Here is a 22,759-nt window from a genome sequence, read left to right on the forward strand (position 1 = left end):
CCGGAAGTGGGCGTGGGGACACCGCCTCGCGCGGGACGCTTCCGGCGCGGGCCGCGGCGCATGCGCGCGGGGACCGGCATCAGCTGATCCAGGGCCGCCGCCGCCGCCGCCGCCGCCGGAGGAAGGTGGTGAAGGCTTTGGGGGTGCCGGCGCCGGCCGCAGGTGAGGCGTCTCGTCCCCCTTCCGCTCCAGTCCTGCTCCGCTCCTTCCGCCCTCTCCTCTCCCAAGGCGGTCCTGGGAGCTGCCCCCTCCGCCCGGTGGGTCGCGATGTGGGGGGGGGGACGTGTCGTCTTCCTCCACCTTGGCCGTTACCTGCCTGGGAGGGGCGGCGGTGTCCCCGCGCAGCCGCTAATGGCCGCCCTCCCCTCGCGGAGCGCTATGAGGTGTGCGTATGTGTGTGTGTGAGGGCGGCAGGACCCGCAAAGCGCCCTGCGGAGCGGGTGTCCCCTTGGTGGCGGCCAGGGCCCCCTCATCTCCCGCCCCGCCTGCCCGGGCTGCGCTGGGAGCGGAGGCCCGAGCCTGCCGCCTCTCCGGCCCCCAGTGAAATGAGGAGGGCGCGGCGCGGTGTCTGTTGTCCGTACGGAGCCGTTCCCCAGCGGGAGCCCGCTGACGGCGGCCGTGCTCTCCCTGGGCCCGTGTCTCAGGGAGAAAAGACCTGGAAAGCGAAGCAGCCCCCTGAGTAGGGTTTCCCCGGCTAAGAAACCTGCAGAGCACTCTGAAAGATGCCCAGCAAGATATCCCAAGGATACGCCAGAATCCATGATAAAGGAGAGCAGTGACAGTGGCTCGGTTTCTGTGCTGGGTCACCCCACCATCTTGGGTGGAACCAAATCTTTCTGTGCCTTGTCTGTAGCTCTGCAGTGAGCGACTAGCAAGGCTGTGGAACAGGAATGCTGCTCTTGGCTTCTGACTGCAGCTCTTCTTTAGTAAAAGGGCCCACCTGTTGTTCTGCAGTTGAAAATACTGAGGGCAAATCAAATGTGTTTCCTATTCCTGTAGCCAGTGACAAAATCCTAATTTAGATGAGGTGTTCCAAATGTCACACACATAAAGGCAAGAAAGAAATTTTACAGGACTGAGTTCTGGATGATATTGTACATGTTACAGGTAGCTGTGACATCGGAGCGTGTGACACGTGTGTCAAGATCTATCCATTCAGTGCAGTTGCCCAAAGTGACTCCTTCCTAAGATTTTACTAGCTTCCCTCAGAGAATTTGCATTCCAGCTGGGAATAAAAGCAATTTGGTGATAGTTTTATTCATTGTAACGTAATACTTCAGCAAAGTACACTGGCTATTTGATCTAGCATGGTATTTCAAATGCTAATACCACTTGATGAAGTGGAGAGGGGGTGGAAAAGGAGGAAAACCTGCTGACAGCCTGCTAAAGGTGGTTTATTAGCCCACCGGTTTGTAGCACTTCATCAAAAACGTGCTGAGTGTAGGTTGGTATTTGCAAGCGGACATTTGAATAACTGAGGCGGATCCTCAATAAATTATAGGTTGCTGTATTTGTGCCGACTTTGGCACTCTGGAGATCTGCAGCAGCTGAATGTTTGGCTTCTCTGTACAGTACTTTGAAAGGCCTTTTCAATGAGCCGCAAGTATAAATATTTAACAGTATCTACATTTTCTACTTAAGAACATGTGAAGTGAGATCACTGTCTACAGGTCTTTGAATTACCAAAAATATTGCAATTATTTTTGCTGGGCTTGTCAGTTTATTATGTCAAGTCTTCTTGAAAACAGTTTTACTCTTTTATGTGGGGGGAAAAAACTATTATAAATTCTGTAATCAGGGGACAAAGCTTGGCATTCAGAAATAGTAAACCACCATGGACATCAGCTTGAGAGGATGGGGAAGGAGAAATTAAGACAACGCTGGAAAATGACTGCTGGCATCAGCTGACTGTTCAAATGGGGGTTGAAGTCTTGTGTTGCAACAGTATAACACAAGATCTGTTTCCTGTAAATGCAGCCTTTCCATTTTCCAAATCAAGAGCTATTTTCTACAGATAATGCTAATATTAGGGTTGAGCCACATACAATTAGTACGACTTGCTTAATTTTTATGCAGCATTAGCTTAAATTGAGCTCTTTTTTTGGTCTAGGTATATATTAACTGTTTTATACCTCATTAATCCTGACTTACAAAGTCTGCAGGCTTCGATGTACTTCTGTTGTCTAAATTTTTTCCCAGTATGACTTTGTGCATTTATCTTCCAGACACACGTGGGTACTGGTATTACACATTGTCAATCAAAGCCGCTATAGACCTGCAGGTTACTAGATGATTCCCCAGGAGATACGTTTAGAGGCACTGTGCTTCACTCTTGTGTTTTGATACCATAATACTGTCTCTTTGAGTTCCTGAGCCCTGAAAATTCCTACCAACGCTTTTCCCTCATGCTTTAAAATTGCTTGTTTGTGAGCTAAGGCCGTGTTCCTAATTACTCTTTCTAAAAGAGTAAAAGGATTACAGGATAACCCAGTTGATGTCTTTGGTTACTTTGGTGTTGACCATAAAATGTTGCATGCTGTTGCTGGCCAAGTAATAAATACTCCCTCTATTTCGTTCTTTTTTTTAAAAAAAAAAAAAAAAAAACACAACAAAACAACCAACCAAACAGCAACCCAACACTACATTGCCTAGAACTGAAATAGGTTTTTGTTCCTCCATACTTGTATCATTGGTTACAAAGAAAAGTGGGGGATTTTAGACTTGGAAATATTGAGGTATTGTTGAACAATGGTATCCACATGATTTTTTTAGGCTGGAACTGTACCCAGGAAAACAGACAATGTAGTCAACTGGAATATCATGCTTGTTCACTCTTACTCACCATCTTAAAACATGTGACTTCTTTAGCCTGCCAGTTGGGCAGACAGAAATGGGGACCTACGCCAGCAGAAGTGGTGGAATGAATCTAAACTTTTCAACCTTTTCTTCCTGTACATATTAAGCCAGTAATCACCTGAAGGTCCAACATGCAAAACTGGCTTAGACTGGATCTTCTGGTTGTCACTGTTCTACCTTCTTTTATGTTCTGAAAGGTTTTTTTGTTCTTTTTGTTGTGTTTACTCCCTCCTGAAAGTCGATGGCTAAGCTCATACTAAATTCTTGGGTTTGGTCGTATGTCATGGCAATAAGTTCTACAATCTCATAAATATTTTTTTGTTTGGTTACTTTATTTCATCTATGCATTTATTTATCCTGTTTTTGTCAAATTCTCAAGTTATACGCCCCCGCTTCTTAGAAGGATTGACCATTTGTTGCTAGCTTTTTAGACTTCCATATATTACATGGCTGCTATAAAAAACTTTGCCTTATAAGGTCTGTCTTCACTGAAATGACACGCTTACTCTGAAAATCAGTAAGATGTATATGGATAAATCCTGAAAGTCCTAGTCTCACAGACTTTATTACTAGCACTTCACCAAACTGCAGATGAAGATCAGTTTTAGCTGCTGAATTTATTTTCTTGGTTCATCAGCTTGATTACTCCTCTGAGCTTGTGTAAATTTCAATGTTACTGCTCACTCTCTTCAGAAATAATTTGTCTGACAGAGATCTAATACATGCATGGTGCCTGCTGACGGTTCTTTAATTTTGTCATAGTTCACAGCATTTTGGAGAGTCCGTTGTGGGTGTCTTAAAATGTTCAACTCGGAAGTAATCAGGAAGTACTAAAACTAGTATGGGAATCTGCCATTGTGGCCACATTTTTAGAGCATCAGGCTCTCTGCATTAGCTGTCTGACATCTGTTTAATCCTGGGAACAATAATTTTTAACACCATTGCTACCCCCATTAACTGAGACTCATCCTGCTGAACAGTTAAATGAACTAAAACATGTGCCGAAAATAGACGCATTGCAGATGCAAATGCTTAAGAGAGAAATAGTGTTCCTACAGGGCGTCTGTAATGTGAAAGTCTTATCTTTGTCCTTTTTAATCAGTTGAACAGTGCTCACATTGTAAGGATTCTTGTGGCCAAGTTGAAATGTTGGTGCACTGGTGAGTTTCAGCTGACCAATCTGTCTAACTAACTCTTTCTGCCAGATGGCATCCCAAGAAAAATGCCCAAATCTTCACTGTGAAGATGCAGTGTTCCCCGTGCCGTGTCCCTTCTTCAAGATGCTATAAGCTGTGCTCGCTTACTGGGGTGGTTTGATGTTAGGACAACGTAAAAGACAGGTGGTCTGAATGTCTGTGCTGCTGGTCTGCATTCCGTGCCCTAAGCATGAAGAGCAGTCCTGTTGTGGCTGGTTAGGTGTGATGAGGGAGAGAAAGGCTATGGCTTTATAGAGAGAAAACTGTGTCTTCATTAGAATAATTTGTTAGAACTGGACAAAAGCTTTCAGGTATGCAAGTTTCCTGAAGAATGACTTGACTGTTTTTTAATATTCTAGCAAAGAAATGGCATCTTCCAAGAAGTTCAGTTAGTGGGCCATACATTTGGTCCTTCTCATTATTACCTTTTATCGTTATTTTGATTCTCACTGTGAAAGTAATAACTTAAAAACCAGCTCTTAAGAAAAAGCTGAAATAGTATTTCTGGCTAAATGCAGATAACATTGGTAAGGACTTCTAAAAAGGCAATTCTATTATGTGGATTTCCTCTAGATCCTTGAAATGTTGAGAGTTTTGTTATCGTGAGATAAATTTGCATCACCTGGTGGATATTCAGACAACCACCACAATATATAGCTTAAACAATGTTAAAATTTAATATGTTGGAGGGGCTCTGGCTCTTCTAAAGAAACTGTAAATACTTCAGGTAATTGAACATAAAATCTCCAAATGTGGCTTAACTTGCTTTAAAACATGAAGTTTTCCATTACAGGAAAAGTCGACCTCAACTTAATTTCCTTTTACTGGAATCCAATGGCAATATGTGTGTTGTGATTCCAGCCAGGTGTTTCATTATACCAAAGTGCTGTAAAAGAGTACTTCTATCTGCGAGGGGTATTAGATCTTTCTCAAAGACTCATGCAAAGTTACTCCTAGTTCAGCTCTTCAAACTAGCTGTCAAATACCTCACATAATAAACTGAAGATTCCATAATATCTCAACTTTAAAGACTGTTCTGAAAGTTAAGTGTTGTGATGAAATGCTTATTCCAAACTTAGGCTCAGTATTTTAGCTATTACATTTAGGGACAAGGAGTTAGGCAGTGGTGAGGCTCATAGAGGACCTGATGTGTTTCAATGAGCCCAAACTGCTAATATGTGTCTGCATGCAAAACAGCCTGACTTACAAATCTAGCAATAGTTGTTTTATGAAACTGCACACCTTTTGTGTGTTGAGGTAAGAATCTTCAACTATTCAGAAGTGACTCTACTGAACTGTAGTGAAGTTTGCTGCTGTAATTGCTTACAGCTTTGTGTTCAACTCATTTTGATGTTTGTCATCTTGAAGGTTAGAGCAACAAGAAGTATTTCTAGTAACGATGCCAAATACACCTAAAAGTACAGTGACTTTTATGTAATAAAAAGCAATGGTGGATGTTAGCTTTGCGGTAGTGTTCGTGAGGTTAATAAAAATGTTGCTTGTCTAGAGGAAATGACTGAGCATTGCACTAAGCAGATGGCTGCAGAAATTTTCAGCCCTAGCAGCTAGATGACAGGATTAGGATGAGAAAAGACAACCACTGTGGGACACAGAAATGAACATCGTATTAGTATTCTGCTTGGATCTCAGCTGCATTAGATCCTCCTCTTGCGTGAAAGTCTATCAAGCCAAAGAAGGGGCAGGATGTGTAGCAGGCTGTAAGGAATGTCAAATTTTTCACAGTAGGAAACTTGTGAAATAGTGTAGCAAGTAAGAAATAAGGGGAGGCTCATCCATTTCCACCTCTATTGCTCCTCTGGAGAAGCCTTCTGGGCTGGGAGGAAAGAATTGGTGTAGAAAACCCTATTACGGAAAACTCTGTAGCATATAACCAGTCAGCTGATGGAGATATTTTTTTTTTTTTCACATGAACAATGTGGTTTTCTCTAGTAACAGGAGTATTTTAACTGATAAAACCAGGATCTTTATCAATCAAAGCGTGACAACTGCGTTTGAAGTCAGGAGGCTGGTTATCTACTGCGCTGATCAAATCTTCCGTGGGTCAAAGCAGTTATGCAATGAATGCCTTGCCAGCCTTTCTATCTAGTTTTATTGCTGCTGCGAACTTCTCAGTCATGTTCAAACACAACTTTTTTCTAGTCCTGTTCTGGGCTAACTGAAGGAATCTCCCAAGCTTCCAAATAAAAGCTTGGGTACTTGAGCAACAATTTGTGGTGGTGATACTTCTTGCGTGAACAGATTTTCACACTCCGTCTTTGTGGTAGGGGGGAAGTCTCTTATGCTGTATATATGTATTAAATATAAATATATATATGTTTAGCTTGTGTGCAAGGCATGATGTTTGCTTGAAGTATCAGGCTTGTATGTATTGGCATCCCCACAGGTAAGTCCCCATCTGTTTTGAGGAAGAAGGCAGTAGGAGTTTGTGATGGGCCATGTTTGTGACAGGCTCACTTTGTAGCCATTATGTGCTGTGCTGACAGTGGCAGCATAACTCTATTTCCTGTCTTTTTTCTTGAATACACCTGGACTTGCCTGTACCTGTGCAGAGTAGCAAGCCTTATGTGAGAGGAAGGGGCTTTATAGTATCCGAGGAACAAGTTGTTTGAAAGATGAGTTGTCTTGATGGTTGCGGATGGATCCACGGTATGTAGGTGAGCATCGCTTAAGCAGATTCCTGACCTACTGAGAGCAGTGGTGGCCTCAAAGTACCCTGTGGCAACTGGAATTGTATTAAATGGAAGAATGTTGTTGAGTTTAAGAAATGATGATACTTCTAGCTTGGAGCTTATGGCAAGAAGTTGGTACAGTTAGCTTCTGGATGTCTGTGTGAAGAGAAGACTAAGCAGCATCATTGTGAGCACGGGAGGTGACTCCTGCCTGGTTTCATTAGAGTGCAGATGGTACAGAGTTGGAAGGTGTTTGGTATAGCTGTGCTGCCATACAGAGGGACCTTGACAGACTGCAAAAATAGGCTGACAGGGATCTCATGAAGTTTGACAAAGGGAAATGCCGAGTCCTGCACCTGGGGAGGAATAACCATGTGCCCTGCTACCAGCTGGGGACTGACTGGCTATAAAATGGCTCTGCTGAAAAGGAGTAGAGGTCCTGGCAGACACCAAGTTGAACATGAGCTGGCAATGAGCTTGCCATGTGGCAAAGGTGGCCAGCGCTGTCCTGGGCCACGTGAGGAAGAATGCTGCCAGCAGGTTCAGGGAGGTGGTTTTTCCCCTTGACAAAGCTCTGGGGAAACCACATCTGGAATGCTGTGTCTGGTTCTGGGTTCTCCAGTAGAAGGAAGATACAGCTTGATGGAGCGGGTCCAGAAAAGGGCCGCAAAGACTGTTAAGGGTTTGGAGATATGAGGAGAGGGTGAGAGAGCTGGGATTATGTAGCCTCAGGAAGAGAAGGCTCTGAGAATCTTATTGTGAAGTATATAAATACCTAAAGGGAGGGAGCAAAGAGAATGGAACCAGACTCTTCTCAGTGGTATCTGCTGAAGTAACAAGAATCAGTGGGAGCAAATTGAAATACAGGGAATTCCCTTTAAACATAAGAAAATGCTTTTTACTTGTAAGGGTGTCTGAACACTGGAACAGGTTGCCCAGAGAGTTGGGGAGTCTTCATCCTTGGAGATAATCAAAACCCAGCTGGATGTGGTCCAGAGCAGCCTGCTCTAGCTTGCTTTGAGCAGGGCGTTGGAACTAGGTGATGTCCAGAGGTGCCTTCCAACCTCAGCAATTCCGTAGTTTGGTGACTGAGAAATCTGGAGTAATTTTTCCCTGCTGCATTATAGTAAAATTATGATTCTACTTAGTATGAAGGAGCAGATTTCCTGAGAATACTCTTTGGCTTCCCTTTCAAATGACCTGTGTTAGAGTTCTGGGCATGCTGTTTCTTCTGGGTCAGTATCTTGAATTCTAGATGCAGAAATGCTGCTGAACTTCTGCATTTGTCTAGTTATTTTTTTAATACTTCCTCTTAAAAATACCGTCTCTTGGAAGGGGAAGTATAAACTGTTCAAGTTACAGGAAATCTATGGCAATGATTATTCTATTATTTATGAGGCACTTGCAACACATCCTTGTACAGCTGGACACTGGGATCTATGCACTGTACCAAAGTCTGCTCAGGTGAACATAGTAAATGTTGGCAGTTTTGATTCTAAAGCATGACTCAAATGTGGTGCTAAGCTGATTGTCCAGTGTGGGTTGTAATCTATACTGTTCTGTAACGTCTAGGTTTTTACTAAGAGGAGGAGGAGGGATTTTCTTTGGAAAACTTTATTTGGTGACTTTTTACTGTGCATGTCTATTAAGCTTTCCTGGATATTGAATGTAAGGTTTTACATTCTGACTCCATTTTTCTACCCTAGGAAGTTAAAATACATTAGTCTGTTTCAGATGTACTAAAATCTATGACCTTAGTTCAAAGTTACTCTAGCAGAATGAATCCTAGCACTGGTGACTTAATAATGTAATGCTGCTGCTTCCAAATTGCTGGTATTGTGCTATTTACTACAATTCTGGTTAGTTTTTTAAAGCTTTCATGCCAGTTTGATGTGTTGCTAATCCTAGAACTTGCAAAGATAGTCTTGAGAAGTTGTGAAGACTGCAGGCAACTCTTCAACTCAGGCAGCTTCTTGAGGGAGCGACTGCATAGCTGCTTGTCTCAACATGCAGGACAATGTTTGTGCCTGTCGATCTTTGAAAACAGATTCTGGCAGCTGTCACTCAAGGTGGCACATCAGTCTGCTTTGCTAAGGTGTTGGATATTGTGCAGTGGCATCAGTGTTTCTGCTAACTAGGGGAAGGGGTTCTTAGCAGAAGTAAGCCCCACAAGACTCTTTATTTTGACAAGAATCAGTACCTGTTCTACATACCCAAGCAATTAGTGTTGCGGCAGCTTCATCACCTCCCTGTGCAGTCTGTCGTTAAACGGTTGTTCTGTTAAGCTCCTCCAGAACAGAGCACGCGCTGACACGGATATATAACACTGGAGGACTGTAGGTAAACGGCTTCCAGCAGGAAGCACGCATCTCTCTTGCAAGGATTTTTATGTAGTAGCATGTACCACTTGGGACATAGAGATTATTGTCTTTGTAGTCGCTTAATGCGAATGCTGAACGCCGCTTTTAATTTCTTCTGCTGGGTCCTGTGCAGTAAGGAGGGCGCAGATGGGAGTTCAGCTGGGCTCTAGGTAGCTGGATTTGCTATTGCGGCATTCCTCGGTGCTGGTGGGAGAGAGGGAGACTGATGACTCATCAAGTCAGGTGGTTATGCCTCTGCTGTGTGTCAGAAATTTCTTTCCCCTCTGCAGCAGGCTTTCTCATCCCTCTGTGTAGGGGCACTAGAAGGACAATTATTTCCTCAGTGGTGGTGCTTAACTGCTCAATTCTGGCTTTGCTTCACTGGGCCTGTGGATTTTTGTTACTCCCCATTTCTGCAAAACAAGGTAAGAATCTGTGTTTATATGATAAAATAGTCACGGATTTTCTTCCTTGCTGAAAGAAGGTTCCTTCTAAAAATCTCACTGGAGTCTTAATTTTGAAGAGATCCTTGTGGTAAAGGCAGTTTATCGTGTAAATTCTGGGTCAGATCAAATGTTTGAAGCACAAACAAGGAACTGTAACAGAAAACAGGTTTCTCCAGCATTGAGAGCAAGCCAGTTACATTTTTGGGGTTACTGTGCAGCCAAATTGCTGTGCTGGGGAGAAACCAGGATAGAAGACTCAGGTTGTTGGCCCCTTCTTGTTTAATTATGACTATAAAATTACTTTAATAAATCACCTTTCAGTCAGGGATGGTTCTGCAGCAAGTAATATTTTGATTTCTGGCACTGTTAGGCAGAATATGACAATGTTAGAGCTTAAAAGCATGTTTAAAATCAATTGGTAAACTGTTTAAGACAAGGAAGGTTCCTGTATGTGAGTTGTAAAGGATACAAGATGTATCTTTGTTCATAAGAAAATTAAAATTAAGCTAATATGCTGTGTAGGTGTGCTAGTGGACTTTGTAGGAGTGGATTGCGTATAGTGCCTAATACCCTGTGTTGGCAAGAGGCCTCTGAAAAGCTATAGGAGCTCAGCAGATTTCTAAAATGGCTAGCTACCATGGCTTCTGGGGTAAGTACACACTGCCTGCACACATGATGTTATGTTTAACAAATCCTGATGTGCTTTAGGGAATTTCATTTTTTCTGAGTACTAACAATGAAAACATTTAACAGTGTAGGTAGGTAAGGCAACATTTCTGCCCTCAAGGACTTTTCCATATAAAATGAAACTCTGTAGCACTAATATGCAAACACAGGAAAACTATGCAGAGAGAAATAACAGCTTTTTTCTTTCTTAATTTGTATTCACTGTTAAAAGAGGGGTAAGCCCCTTAAAAAAGAGGTCAGCTTGGCTGAGTAAGCACTGGCTTTTTTAGACTGTGGGTACTTTGTTTGGAGGTATATAGGAGATGGAAGGAAGAAAGGTGAGGAAGAATTTACTGCATCTTTCACACTTGGAATAGTCAATAGGTATGTGTTTAAAAGCAGTTGGTGCAGAAGCTAAAGATCTGGACAAAGACAGGGTTTAATGGTGTGTTGCTAAGTGGGCTAGCAGAGGAATCCCTTTTTTCTTTTATTTGGCTTGGCCAGTAATTTGGGAAGGTGACTTTAGGAAGAGAGAGGGAGCAGAGCAGCCACAGGAACAAGAGGCAGGTGCTGGGTGTCAGGATGCTGTTTAACTGCAGAATGACTGTTCTGAGGTTCTTTGTGTCCCAAAAAGATAAGCAGTTGCTTCAAATGGCAGTCAGCTGACCTTCAGGTTTTGGATATGAAGAAAAGTTAATTTAAATTGAAACTGGCCAGTGTTCTTCCTGCCTTTCCTTGCCTTTGTGAATTGACTCTTTCATATGGGACCCTGTACTGTCTAACTGCCAAACAGCGTCACTAATTCAGTTGTGAGAATTTGGTTTAGCTCTTTATTGTGCTTCTATAGAAGATTTTGGTAGTAGGACTCTAGAGATTGTTCTGTATCATGGTATGTTGAAAGAAATGTTTTGGGTATATTTGTAAGACCAGCTGCTTTTTTCAGTATGGACAGTAATTGTACTTGAGTTTTGCAATGTTTTTAATTGGTAAAACCAAAAATGATGAGGTAGTTATGTTAGTCTGATCAGAATCAGCTCTTACCAGCTGCTTAGGAACTGCTTTTCAAGGATATTTGTCAGAGGAGACTTTTGAAAAATAAGCAGTGAAATTAAAATTGTCTTCTGGGCCTAAACAACAGGCAGCTTAAAGGATAAAGCTATCATGGAGAGTAGAGGGATGTAACAGATATCTGACTTAGCCTTTGAGCTCGAGAGCAGTTGGCAGTTCCACTCCAGGCTGATGGTGACTGAGTCATGATCAACTGTTGGGGTGGCTGTTGTGAAATGAGTCAATGGTAGCCATGTTACACAGTCCACTCCAGTGAGACAGGCAGCCTGAAAGAAGCTATTCCTTCAGGATCAATAGGAGTTTGGAATCGTTGGAGATTCTTTTCTTCCAGAGCAGAGCCACCGATTTAAAACATTTAGATTGGTAAAGAGGCTGAGGGGCAGAGGACTTGTAGTATTGAAAAGCTGGAAAAGGGTCATCATAAGATTTTAAGAATTTACTGCTCCTGAAGAACAGGCAGAGAAGCATCCTCTAATGATGATGGAAGAGGTGGCAATATAGTTGTCTTCCTCATTGTACGCAGGACAGGTTTTCAAGCCTGATTATGCCTCTATTTGCTGCCGTGCAGAAGACGCTGTGTTAGGTTAAGCTTCTTGCAAAGACCGAGTGTCAACAGATGCCTCACGCAGTTCACATCACCAAACCACGGGCTTTTGCTGGGTAGGGGCTGTTGATGGGCAGAGAGCATTGTATGCTGGGGCTGCCATACCGCTCTTTTCACCAGTGCTGCGTCGTAAATGTGTCAATACAGTAGAAATGGGAGAGAATTGCCTTACAGTTCTCTAACACTAATCAGCTTCCAAGGTAACGCAAAGCATGATAAGGGCTGACGAAGCAAAAACATGAAATATCTGCACCCGAAGCAGGAGAGCCCAACTGTTGATTACAGGGCAAATGTAGATGGAGGAGTTCTGTTTCTAAAACAGCTTTTCCTGTGCCACTTGTTTAGATCTTCTAAGCAGTTACTGGCAAGAGATGTCAGTCTGTTTAACTGTTGCAAGTTGGGGGTTTGGGCCATTATTCAGCACAATTCTTCTATAACGCTCCACGGCTTTCACTGATAGCAAAGGTTGTGTAACACCTGGCTGTGAGGCATATAAAGAGGACTCACGTGTGTGTATGATAGTGCTTGTGAAAACATGTGTTTCTTCCTCTGAATACTGATTCAGCACCTTAAGATAGCAAAATTAGAATTTTCACAATTAATATTTGTAGTATTGCCTTTTAGAGGCTGGTGGCAGTGAAGCAGCCCCAGAACATTCTCTTGCTCACTCAGGATCATGGAAAACTCCGTACTTTGAAGGGGGGTAGGTGAGATGTGGAAGACAGAAGAGACTCTCCATTGTTTAAATATCCTGTTATTGGGCTTGAAAACAGTCCAGTGGTGTTATGGCAGTTTGGAGTGTAATCGTTTCACTCAGCGCTGTTTTGTGGAGCATATTGTGGAGTGATGTTCCACCCCTGTGTTTCTGCAATAGGGGATGTAAGTTCTTCTGTTTGTTTAAATGAGTTACTTTTTAACTTTCTATAGTTTTAAAATCAGTGTGGTCAAGGTGCTTCAGGCGTCACAAGTTCAGAATTCTTCTGTTCAGAATTCTTTCTAACTGGGAACAAGGAGAGAGCAGAGGGGAGGAAGAGGAGGAGCTTATTACATGTATGTATTCCTCAGGACTGACTTTTTTCTTTTTTCCTTCTGTACAGTTGAACAGGCAAAATGGACTTCTCCAAGCTACCCAAAATTCGTGATGAGGACAGAGAGGCTTTTGTTGGCTATGTCCACGGAGTCTCGGGACCTGGTAGGTATTATTTTGTAAAGGCAATCATAGGTTCTGTTTCATCCAGTGTCTTGTTCACTTGGAAGTGGTGAAGTATAGCAGAGCTCTGGGTGGGGCTTTTTCTTTTTTTCGGGTGAGCTTTTTAAGGAGGATCACTGACTTATATTTCTGAATATTTTATAAGACTATACTGATGAGATGTTACTGCTAATTAGCCTTATTTAAAGATGTAATGAGCAGAAGCAGGCTGATGAATAATAATAATAATTTTTTAAAGGGTAGTAAGCTTTCTGGATGAGGTAAAGCCCCTTGGTCAGATATCTGCAGGCCCAATGAATTAAGCTTCTCTAAAAGGGTGAGATGCGCAGTCCGTTCTTGCTGAAATGCAGTTTGACCCTGCACTCTCTGGAACACTCAGTCCCCTGCCAGTATCAAGCTGTTCTCTGTTATTGCACTGCAGGCTGGAGAAGCTCAGCAAGGAGCTGCAAGGGTTAGGGAAGGTGGCAGAGCATGGTGGTAGTGCAACTGGGAGAAGGAGGATTCCTCCTCCTTCTTTGTCAGCTTAAATAGTTTCTTTACTCTGATGGTAACAGCTTTTGAATACGTGCAGGCTCTACCAGCTTTTCTGCTCCATCCTGCACTCTTTTCAAGAGGTGAAGGAAAGGATGGGAATGTGAGAGCAAAAGTATAGCATGTATTTTTGTCAGTACAGCTTCTTTAATAAGAAACTCCCTTGGCTTGTGTCTACCTGAATAAATACCTGTTCTTTCACTGCCGATTTCTTAACTGTAGAAGTGATACTTAACAACAATTTTAAACTGATACAGCTTTCTTAAGAAGTGGAAAATGTATTTCTGTGTAAATACATGAATCCTGTGTGCAAGATTGACATTCTAATATAAAGACACCATAAATTTTGTCCTAAAGCAGCTAGGCCTCCTGTATGACGTACTGAAATCTAACTCAGAACAGTAGGAGGTTTCAGGCCCAAAATATGCTGTAAAACAGTTTTTATCTGCTGAAAGTTAAGTGCCCAAAGATATACATCACTTTCCTACAAAATAAAATATGAAAATAGTGTTTCCTTAAAAGCTTTGTAGGCACCTGCTAGTCTAGATACAAGGGTACGCATGGCCTTTAGCAGGCGCCTTGGCTTGACCTACACATGGAAATAGTTTGTTATGTGAGCACCCAGATGTTACCAAGGTAAGTTTGAGTGACTTGAAAATGCTGGTCCCCAACCACAGATTTATTTAACTACCAGGTATCAGGTGAGCTTTTGCTGTTTTCTTGTATGTTTTAATTTAGTCAGAAGGGAACGTGGCCCAGCTAACTGAAAGGGAGAAGCACCTATGTAACTTGTCTCTCAAAGTTCACTGCGTCTCTAAAACCCTAAACGTTCGCCATCTGTCAAGATAGATAAGAGAAATTATGGCGTGAATTGCCTGAACTACTACATTCTGATAGTAGTGTCCTCTTATTGAGCATAAAGGAACAGCGTGAAAAGTATAGGGAAACTTTTTTCTTTTGACTTTTAGAATAGAAATACCAAGATTTGGGGCAGCCAAGTTAGCCCTTTTGTGAAATCAAGAATGTACTTCTCATTTGGGTCAATACCAGTCTTCTGCTATGCAGTTCTCACCAACTTCTGATGAGCAAATTTCATGAGCTACAGGAAAAATATTCACCTACATGCCTGTCTTTTACAGTGGTCACGGCGTGCAACATGGCAGGTGCTGCTATGTACGAGCTGGTACGAGTAGGCCACAGTGAACTGGTGGGGGAGATTATCCGACTGGAAGGTGATTTGGCAACCGTCCAGGTGTATGAAGAAACATGTATCCTTTTCACTGATCCCTTTGGGCCTACCAGACTGTGTAGTCCAGAACACAGGGGTGATTAGAGTGAAGACCATAAGCAAAGCTGACTGGGACCAGCACTTGGTATTTCTGGTGCCAGCAGGACGTCTGTTCTGCACGTCTTTTGTAAATTCTGATGGTTTGGAGGTAAATCTTATCTTCCTTGGCCATGTACCGAGGAGACTGGGATTTTATTTTAAGTGGAAATCAAATAATGTGTATCTCAGAATTAAAGTTGATTTAAATATTACGGCTTTTTGTTAAGGAAGTTGTTTGACAAATGTCAAACGGAAATGGTAAAGCTACCAAGCAGTATATTTTTTTTTGTTTTTTTCTTTGCTTTTAAAAACTAGATGCTTAAATAGGAAATGTAAAGTGGGCAGAATGCCTTCATCTGGGCAGAGTATTTTGCCAGATGTAAGACTACATTTTTGTTTCTGCAGTGTGCTTACAGAATCTTGGTCCAGCTAGGACGCAGCATGTATTCTAAAATCTAGTTAACTTAAAATGTATTATCTATTACACATATATGAGCGAACGTCAGAAAAGAAGTCATAAAACTTGAGGCCAGACCTTCTTTTTTTTTTTCTTTTAAACTTAAGAGTTGGCTCTGTGAATCCATAGAGACTAGGAAGAAGCCTGTGCTGGCTGCCAAAGCTTTGTTCTGAGGAGTTGAATGGTAAACTGGTGACTAGCTCCTCTCCGTACCTACTACTTTATCATTTTAGATGGCATCATCATTGTAATATCTAGTAGCCTTCCATCAGCATGTGGAACAAGTTTAAGGGTGGTTTACTTTTAGGCTCTGTCATAGGGCTCTCTGAAGTCAACTTGCATTTAATCTCTGGAGTCTTGCATAGGGTTTTGGGGGTTTCTTTTGTATTCTAGCAGGGCTTTTTGCCAAACTGCTGGCTCTTTGCAGAGAGGTCCATTGTGCATCTTTGGAGCTTAGATAGTGCATAGACTGGACAACTTAATACCAGAGAGGAGGGAAATAACGCTGGTCTTGAACAAACTCCCTTTAAAATTAGACTGCTGTCAAAAAGTCTGTACAAGGCTCGAGGTCAAAATAGTTGTGCTCTCTAACAAATCCTGAAGCAAAAAGTTACATAGTTCATAACATTGTCTGACTTCAACAATCAAACCTGTTTTTTAGGTTTGAAGATTTAAGAAATGCCTGGCATTTTGTGATACTGCTGCATGTCACTCCAGTAAATTCATCCATATAGTTGACTTGAACTAATGATCGTAAAGCAGAATATTGCCCCCTACTTTGCCTCTCTGGAGGATGAGCAACTTTGTTGCTTTAGCATTTTCAGCTTGAGTTTAGTATAAAGCCTACGTGCTTCTCAAATGATGATGTGAGACAAGCTGAGAGAGTTGGAGTTGTTCAGCCCAGAGAAGAGGAGGCTCTGAGGAGACCTTATAGTGACCTCCCAGTACCTAAAAGGGGGCTACAGGAAAGATGGGAGGGATTCTTCATTAGGGAGTGTTGGGATAGGGTGGAATCACAGAATCATCTAGGTTGGAAAAGACCTTGAAGATCATCTAGTCCAACCAGACGAGGGGTAATGGTTTTAAACTGAAAGAGGGCAGGTTTAAATTAGACATGAGGAAGAAATTCTTTCCTGTGAGGGTGGTGAGACACTGGAACAGGTTGCCCAGAGAGACTGTGGCTGCCTCCTCCCTGGAAGGGTTCAAGGCCAGGTTGGACGGGGCTTTGAGCAGCCTGGGCTAGTGGAAGGTGTCCCTGCCTGCGGCAGAGGGGTTGGAACAGGATGGCCTTTAAGGTCCCTTCCAACCCAAACTATTCTATGTGTAATATAGTAGTAAAAATGTTACCTTGAAGTCAGAAAGGTGGTTTAAGAGTATGATGTTGTGAATGTGATGCCTTCTGTTCTGTTTTTCCCTTTCTCTGGATGAACTTTTCCTCAGCAAATCTTTAGCTGGTGTCTCTGTAGGAGATCCTGTACTCCGTACTGGCAAACCCCTGTCAGTGGAACTAGGGCCTGGCATTATGGGAGCCATTTTTGATGGTATCCAGAGGCCCCTCTCAGACATCAGCACTCTGACCAAAAGTATCTATATCCCTAGAGGTGTCAACGTGTCAGCTTTGAGCCGAGATGTCAAATGGGACTTCATGCCTTCTAAAAATCTGCGGGTAGGTTATGACAAGCCCGTCTTCCCCTCCTGCTCCTCTGCCCCCAGAGCTTGGGGCCAGAGCAGGGTGTGACTGCCGGGAGCCATGGTTAATGCTGTATTTAAGTTTGTGAAAAGGGGTGCTGGCAGACAGTAGTGATGTATGAGACTGGATGGGGATCACCAAAACTTACTTGATGTGACTTCTGTGTGGTTTTGCTGCATATGAGAAACTTGCAAAGTTTTTATGTATTTACAAAACCATAAAGAAACTGGTGGAATTGCACTAAGCATTAGCAGGAGCAAGAATGACTGCAGCACGCATTTTGCAAATGGTGAAGATAGCCTTAGAGCTGGAAAATGTCACGGCTTTAGCCCTTGGCAGCATCTTTTTTCCAACCCTGCAGGTTAGCATATGCTATACTTTCTCTACTTAACACGTTAAGCTGAGAGGTATAAAAGAAACGAGGAAAATTCCTTGTATCAGTCAGTAATTGCTACTGTCTGAGCCTTGAAAGGCACCTGAACCCAGATAGTGTTACTTGCAATGTGCATTTAGTGTAATGAGTTATGTAAATGGGCTACGGTGCTGTAACAATGCATTTATAAAGGGAGTAATCACAGTGGTAGACTTAATAGCTACAGTTATTTTATACAGTTCTTTGTCAAGGTTCTTTTTTAAAACTGGTGTTCTCACTTATGACTAATAGACCTGTTCTGATTTTAGGTTGGCAGCCACATCACTGGTGGAGATATTTATGGTGTGGTGAATGAAAACTCCCTTATCAAACACAAAATCATGCTGCCCCCACGGAACAGGGGTACAGTTACATACATTGCTCCGCCAGGAAACTACGATGCTTCAGTAAGTCTCCCAAACAGCAGTTTCTGGTATATTCCATGTCCCTTTCATAAGGCTGATGTACTTTTTCTGTTCTGCATGATGCCAACTGAAAGTGTTTCACACAAGATGATGTCTGAGTTAATGATTGCTTCTGCTACCCTGCCCGCAGGGGTTACACGATTACCTTGGGCAGTTACTTTCTCTGTATGTGGCTTCCCAATGGCACTTCAGCATCGCTGACCTCTGTGCAGATCTACAGTATCTTATGAATATGTAAAATCCAGTTGCTTTTCACAAGCGTATTTTTAGTTGAAGCTTCATCTCATACTTTTTTTTTCCCAGTAGCACTGTACATAAGGGAAAGAGCCTTCCCCGAGGAGGGGATGATAGCGTGTTGAGGTTCTGAGAGATCTGTGGTGGTATCAAAGATGTAGCTGTGCAGAGTAGCTGAGATGAGGTTTTTGCATGCTGGTCCGGTGTGCACTGGTTTGCTTACTTCGGGTGTCTGGTGCTGTCTGTTAGGATGTCGTCTTAGAGCTGGAGTTTGAAGGTGTGAAGGAGAAGTTCACTATGGTCCAGGTCTGGCCTGTACGTCAAGTCCGTCCTGTTACTGAGAAGTTACCAGCCAATCATCCTTTATTAACTGGCCAGCGGGTCCTGGATGCCCTCTTCCCGTAAGTACTACCTTCTATTCTCTACTATGTAAGAAATCTCTCTTTTGGGGGGGACGCAGAGGGAGGAGGCCTTAAATTTTTCTTGAGAGCAAACAGACCCCAAGCTTTCACTATGTATCACAGCATAATCTCAAAAAATACTTAGCTGAATTCCTCCTATTTCTGTATTTGGCAGGAGAACCTATTAGCCATTTGAACATAAAGTAGCATCTCTTTCTGTGGTCTTGAGGATGTATAGTTCCCAGTGATTTTGCCATTGCCACTTAATGAAAACTGTTGCACTTCTAACTGTCACACAAAATGCTCGTTTAAGCCACTAACTTCCAGTACACTGAATTCAGTAATTTTGGTCCTAAAATACTGTGCTGCTTGTTCTTATAATGCACAGCTAAGTACAGTCGTTCTTTTCTTAGCATTTGCATTCCATCAGTGCTTCCAGCTGTGAACACTGCCGTGTTTCAAGCCTGAAAGTTTAGCTGTTGTACCAGCATAACTCATGTACTTCAAGGGCAGTAGAAGAAAAAGATAGTTTATTCCCTCAGTCTTTTGGTTTAGTGAAATACCTCTGTGCTTCTCACCCAGAACACTGAACGTGACTCCCATCACTCTGCTTTTAATTAGGCAGTTTTTATTGGAAAACATACTCTAAGATGGGAGACCGCTGGTTTTGAGTTCCTTGCAAATCAGAGTCCTTTTTCTTTTTTCAGGTGTGTACAAGGGGGTACAACAGCGATTCCCGGGGCATTTGGTTGTGGAAAGACTGTGATCTCTCAGTCTCTCTCAAAATACTCCAACAGTGATGTCATCATTTATGTAGGCTGTGGAGAACGAGGAAATGAAATGTCTGAAGTACTGAGAGATTTCCCGGAGGTTAGTATGGACAATTCATGGAGAGTAAACCTTCTTGGGAAGGACTTGCTATTGTAGTGGTATTGTAACTGAATTAAATATCTCATTGGTAGAGTGACTTGAAATGATCTTGTTGCCTCCCTGCTGTAAGTTCTGGCTGTAGTAACAGAAATCCCTTTTGGCTGATTCAGGAATGATTTCAGTGGCCCCTCAATAAACATCTGGACTAGTTTTTGGGTGTACCTTCTAACCTGTTTAAAATAAAGCCAAAATGAATGCCAGGGTGTAATTTAGCACAGTTATAAGCATCTTACCTTTCACTGGTAGTGTCTCTAACTTGTCTAACTTAACCATGCACAGCACATGTATTTACATGGTGCAGGGTGGTGATACAGACAGTTAGCAGATACTAGTTTGATATGTGAGGCTGTGGAATACCTTCTGAAGGCAGTAGAAAATGCCTGCTTAAAAAAAAAGGCAGCAAGTTTACCAATCCTTCTAACTGTTGTTATATGTCAGTGAATTAGTTGTGGCACAGTCTTCTGTAAAATATAGGAAAGACGCCAGATAGTCTGAACTGTTAGGTTGAAACTCCAATCAGAAATAAGGGGTAAAAGGCTTGGGTGTGTTGACTGATTATAAGATAAGAAAGTCAAGCTGAGGTGGCCGTGAAAAAGGTAAATCCCAGGATATTCATAAGTGGAATCCTACACAAATGTCAGGATATACATTCTGTTGTTCAGGTGGTTGTGAGGTTTCACCTGGGTTACGTATGTGGCTTTATGTCCAGTTGTCAAAGATGAACTTGGATAGGTGTAGGTGGGGCAAAAAGTTCTCTGATTCCTAACAGACTTGTGACAGGAGGCTAAGATTTTTGGCTCTTCCAGCCTAGTAAGCTGAGTGAGAATAACATACTACCTGATGCAGTGGAGTTATCATTAGTCATTTGAATGGGATCAGTAGGGATTTGCCAGGTGCAGGAGATGAGATGAGTCTGAGGCACATATGTTGAAGAGTTAAGCTGTGGCAATCTGGAAGGTAAACCATCCTGAAATCTTGAATCTAGTCTCTGCTCTTGGTAGAGTAGCTGTGAGGAGAGTATCCTGATACAAAGTCATACAGTAAAAAAACAACTAAAAATAAACAAAAACACTTGCTAGTGTTACCTTTTTTTTTTTCTTTTCTTGCATTTTAGTTAACAATGGAAGTTGATGGCAAGGTAGAAAGCATCATGAAGAGAACAGCTCTGGTAGCAAATACCTCCAACATGCCTGTGGCTGCCAGAGAAGCCTCCATCTATACTGGTAAGATTTACAGGAGGCTGGAAAAGGCTGTGTGTAGAGCAAGCCATCATGCTCTAGTATTTTCAGTTGCTGAGATGGTCAGTACCAAGAAACCTCCTTAGTTTCAGAGGTCAACCCTTTTGGGCCTTGTCTGCACAAAGTCCTAGTATCTTAATTGAATTTGGCTTGCTTGTATATAATTATGATTTCCAAATATTGAGTAAATTTTGCTTATAAGGTGAACTTAGTGCGCCAGCTCCCATGTAGTTTTTCTCCATGTGTTTATGTAAGCTTTTGTTTGTGAATAGCTTTTTGCTGACAAGTACAGCCACTTAATGGGCAGGAATAGTACTCTCTGAGTTGGCAGGCTAGTTTTCTTTCTTTTGCACCCTCTTTGAGGTTTTTTAAAAATTCTTTGTTATGAAAAGTTGTCAGATAATTAAGATAAAACACGACCTTTTCTCGCTGTTCTATTGTTAGTTTGAAAGGGAAGGAGATGCTTTACAGTAAGAAGAGGCTTTGTTCATGGTTTCAGCGAGGCAAAGAGTAGCATCAGTGACACTGGCGTGTCTCTTCAAAGAAATACACGGGAATATAAGATGAGCCAGAGTGGTTCATAAGCAAAAATGCAGAGAGTGAGAAGAAATAAACAAAAAAAAAAAGACAGCAAGGACATGATCTAGTGAGAAGAAAGAATAACTTCCAGTGTCTGTTTCCATCAAAATGTGAACTTAAATAATTTGGCTTATTTCATCTTAGTGACAACATACAAGCATAGAATTCCTTTCTGAACTGTATCCTGCAGCACGCTGTTGTCTTTGTTGCAGGAATCACCCTGTCTGAGTATTTCCGGGACATGGGCTACCATGTCAGTATGATGGCAGACTCTACTTCCCGATGGGCTGAGGCCCTCAGAGAAATTTCAGGGCGACTGGCTGAAATGCCGGCTGGTGAGTAGTCTTTTCTCAAGTCTAGCCTTGTAAACGCATCCTTTAAACTCTGAGCCTTTGACTCAATTTCTGGGTGTTGGTGTTTGCAGACAGTGGTTATCCAGCCTACCTTGGTGCCCGTCTAGCCTCTTTCTATGAGCGAGCTGGCAGAGTGAAGTGTCTGGGAAACCCTGAAAGGGAAGGCAGCGTCAGCATCGTTGGAGCGTGAGTGTTCATTTCTTTGCTTTGCGTTAGCTGCAGTTCTTCCTCTGTGGCTTTTGTATGTCAAAGTACCCGTTTTTCAGACAAAAACATCTTGTTGCTCTGCACAGCTGCAGAACTAAAAGTATGTGAACGAGTAGGTTAGGTATTTAGTCTCTGCTCACCCAGAACTGCTGCTAAATTGTGCATGGGGGCAGAAAGAATGAATGTGGACAGGTAGTTCTGTGAGGAGCGGCATCGCAGTCACTTGCAGCAGTCGGAGCAAGTGGCTCAGGGAAGAATGTCGTTAGGGCTGTCACTGAAAAGAATGTCAAAACCATGCTTAGAGCAGGAAAGAAGGGGCAGCTGGAGCAGCAGTGTGTGCACTTGCGGGCATAATGTATCGTGATTCTGTTGCTTACATGGAGTAGAATTACATGGAGTAGCGTATCACATGCTTTCACAGCTTGAGATCCCCAGATATTCTTCTAGGCTATACTGATTTGTATATCATACTGTGGGCAAAGTGAATTTCCCACCTACACGTTTTCAGGAGACCCTCTAGCATCTGCAGGAGCTCCTAGAGTCCATTCTTGGCTCTGCTTAGTTCTGCTGTCCACATCATACATACACAAATGCATCGTGCTTTTGAGGGTGGAAGATTATCTTTTTTTTTTATCTCTGGGAATCCATATGGGTTGAAGCCCAAATGAATTGCAGAATCATCTAGATTGGAAAAGACCTTGAAGATCATCTAGTCCAACCATTAACCTCACACTGACTGTTCTCAACTACCCCATAGTTGAAGTGATTATTGTAGAGGACAATATCTGCAATAGTTTCAAATTGGGGTATTGTTTTCTGTAATCATTGCACTGTGTTTCACAGTGTCCTATTAGCATGCTTGCTGAATCTGTTCGCGTT

The 22,759-nt window shown here is 42.5% G+C and overlaps 1 protein-coding gene across 2 annotated transcripts in view; it reads left to right on the forward strand.

The window, feature by feature from the left end:
- The first annotated feature begins 30 nt into the window (after positions 1–30).
- ATP6V1A (ATPase H+ transporting V1 subunit A) overlaps positions 31–22,759 on the forward strand; it is a 32,257-nt gene continuing 9,528 nt past the window's right edge. The window contains exons 1-10 of one of the 2 annotated variants that reach the window (XM_074853772.1): positions 31–162; positions 12,984–13,078; positions 14,767–14,895; positions 16,863–17,077; positions 17,783–17,920; positions 18,422–18,573; positions 19,281–19,443; positions 20,618–20,726; positions 21,533–21,655; positions 21,745–21,859. In XM_074853772.1, the coding sequence (XP_074709873.1) occupies positions 12,997–13,078; positions 14,767–14,895; positions 16,863–17,077; positions 17,783–17,920; positions 18,422–18,573; positions 19,281–19,443; positions 20,618–20,726; positions 21,533–21,655; positions 21,745–21,859 (1,226 nt within the window). In that variant the 5' untranslated portion in view covers positions 31–162; positions 12,984–12,996. Of the gene's footprint in view, positions 163–9,379; positions 9,528–12,983; positions 13,079–14,766; positions 14,896–16,862; positions 17,078–17,782; positions 17,921–18,421; positions 18,574–19,280; positions 19,444–20,617; positions 20,727–21,532; positions 21,656–21,744; positions 21,860–22,759 lie in introns of those variants that run through there. The other variant, XM_074853780.1, reaches the window with a different exon arrangement.

This window comes from Strix uralensis, chromosome 2 (genome assembly GCF_047716275.1).
Source record: "Strix uralensis isolate ZFMK-TIS-50842 chromosome 2, bStrUra1, whole genome shotgun sequence".
Classification (NCBI taxonomy): domain Eukaryota; kingdom Metazoa; phylum Chordata; class Aves; order Strigiformes; family Strigidae; genus Strix; species Strix uralensis.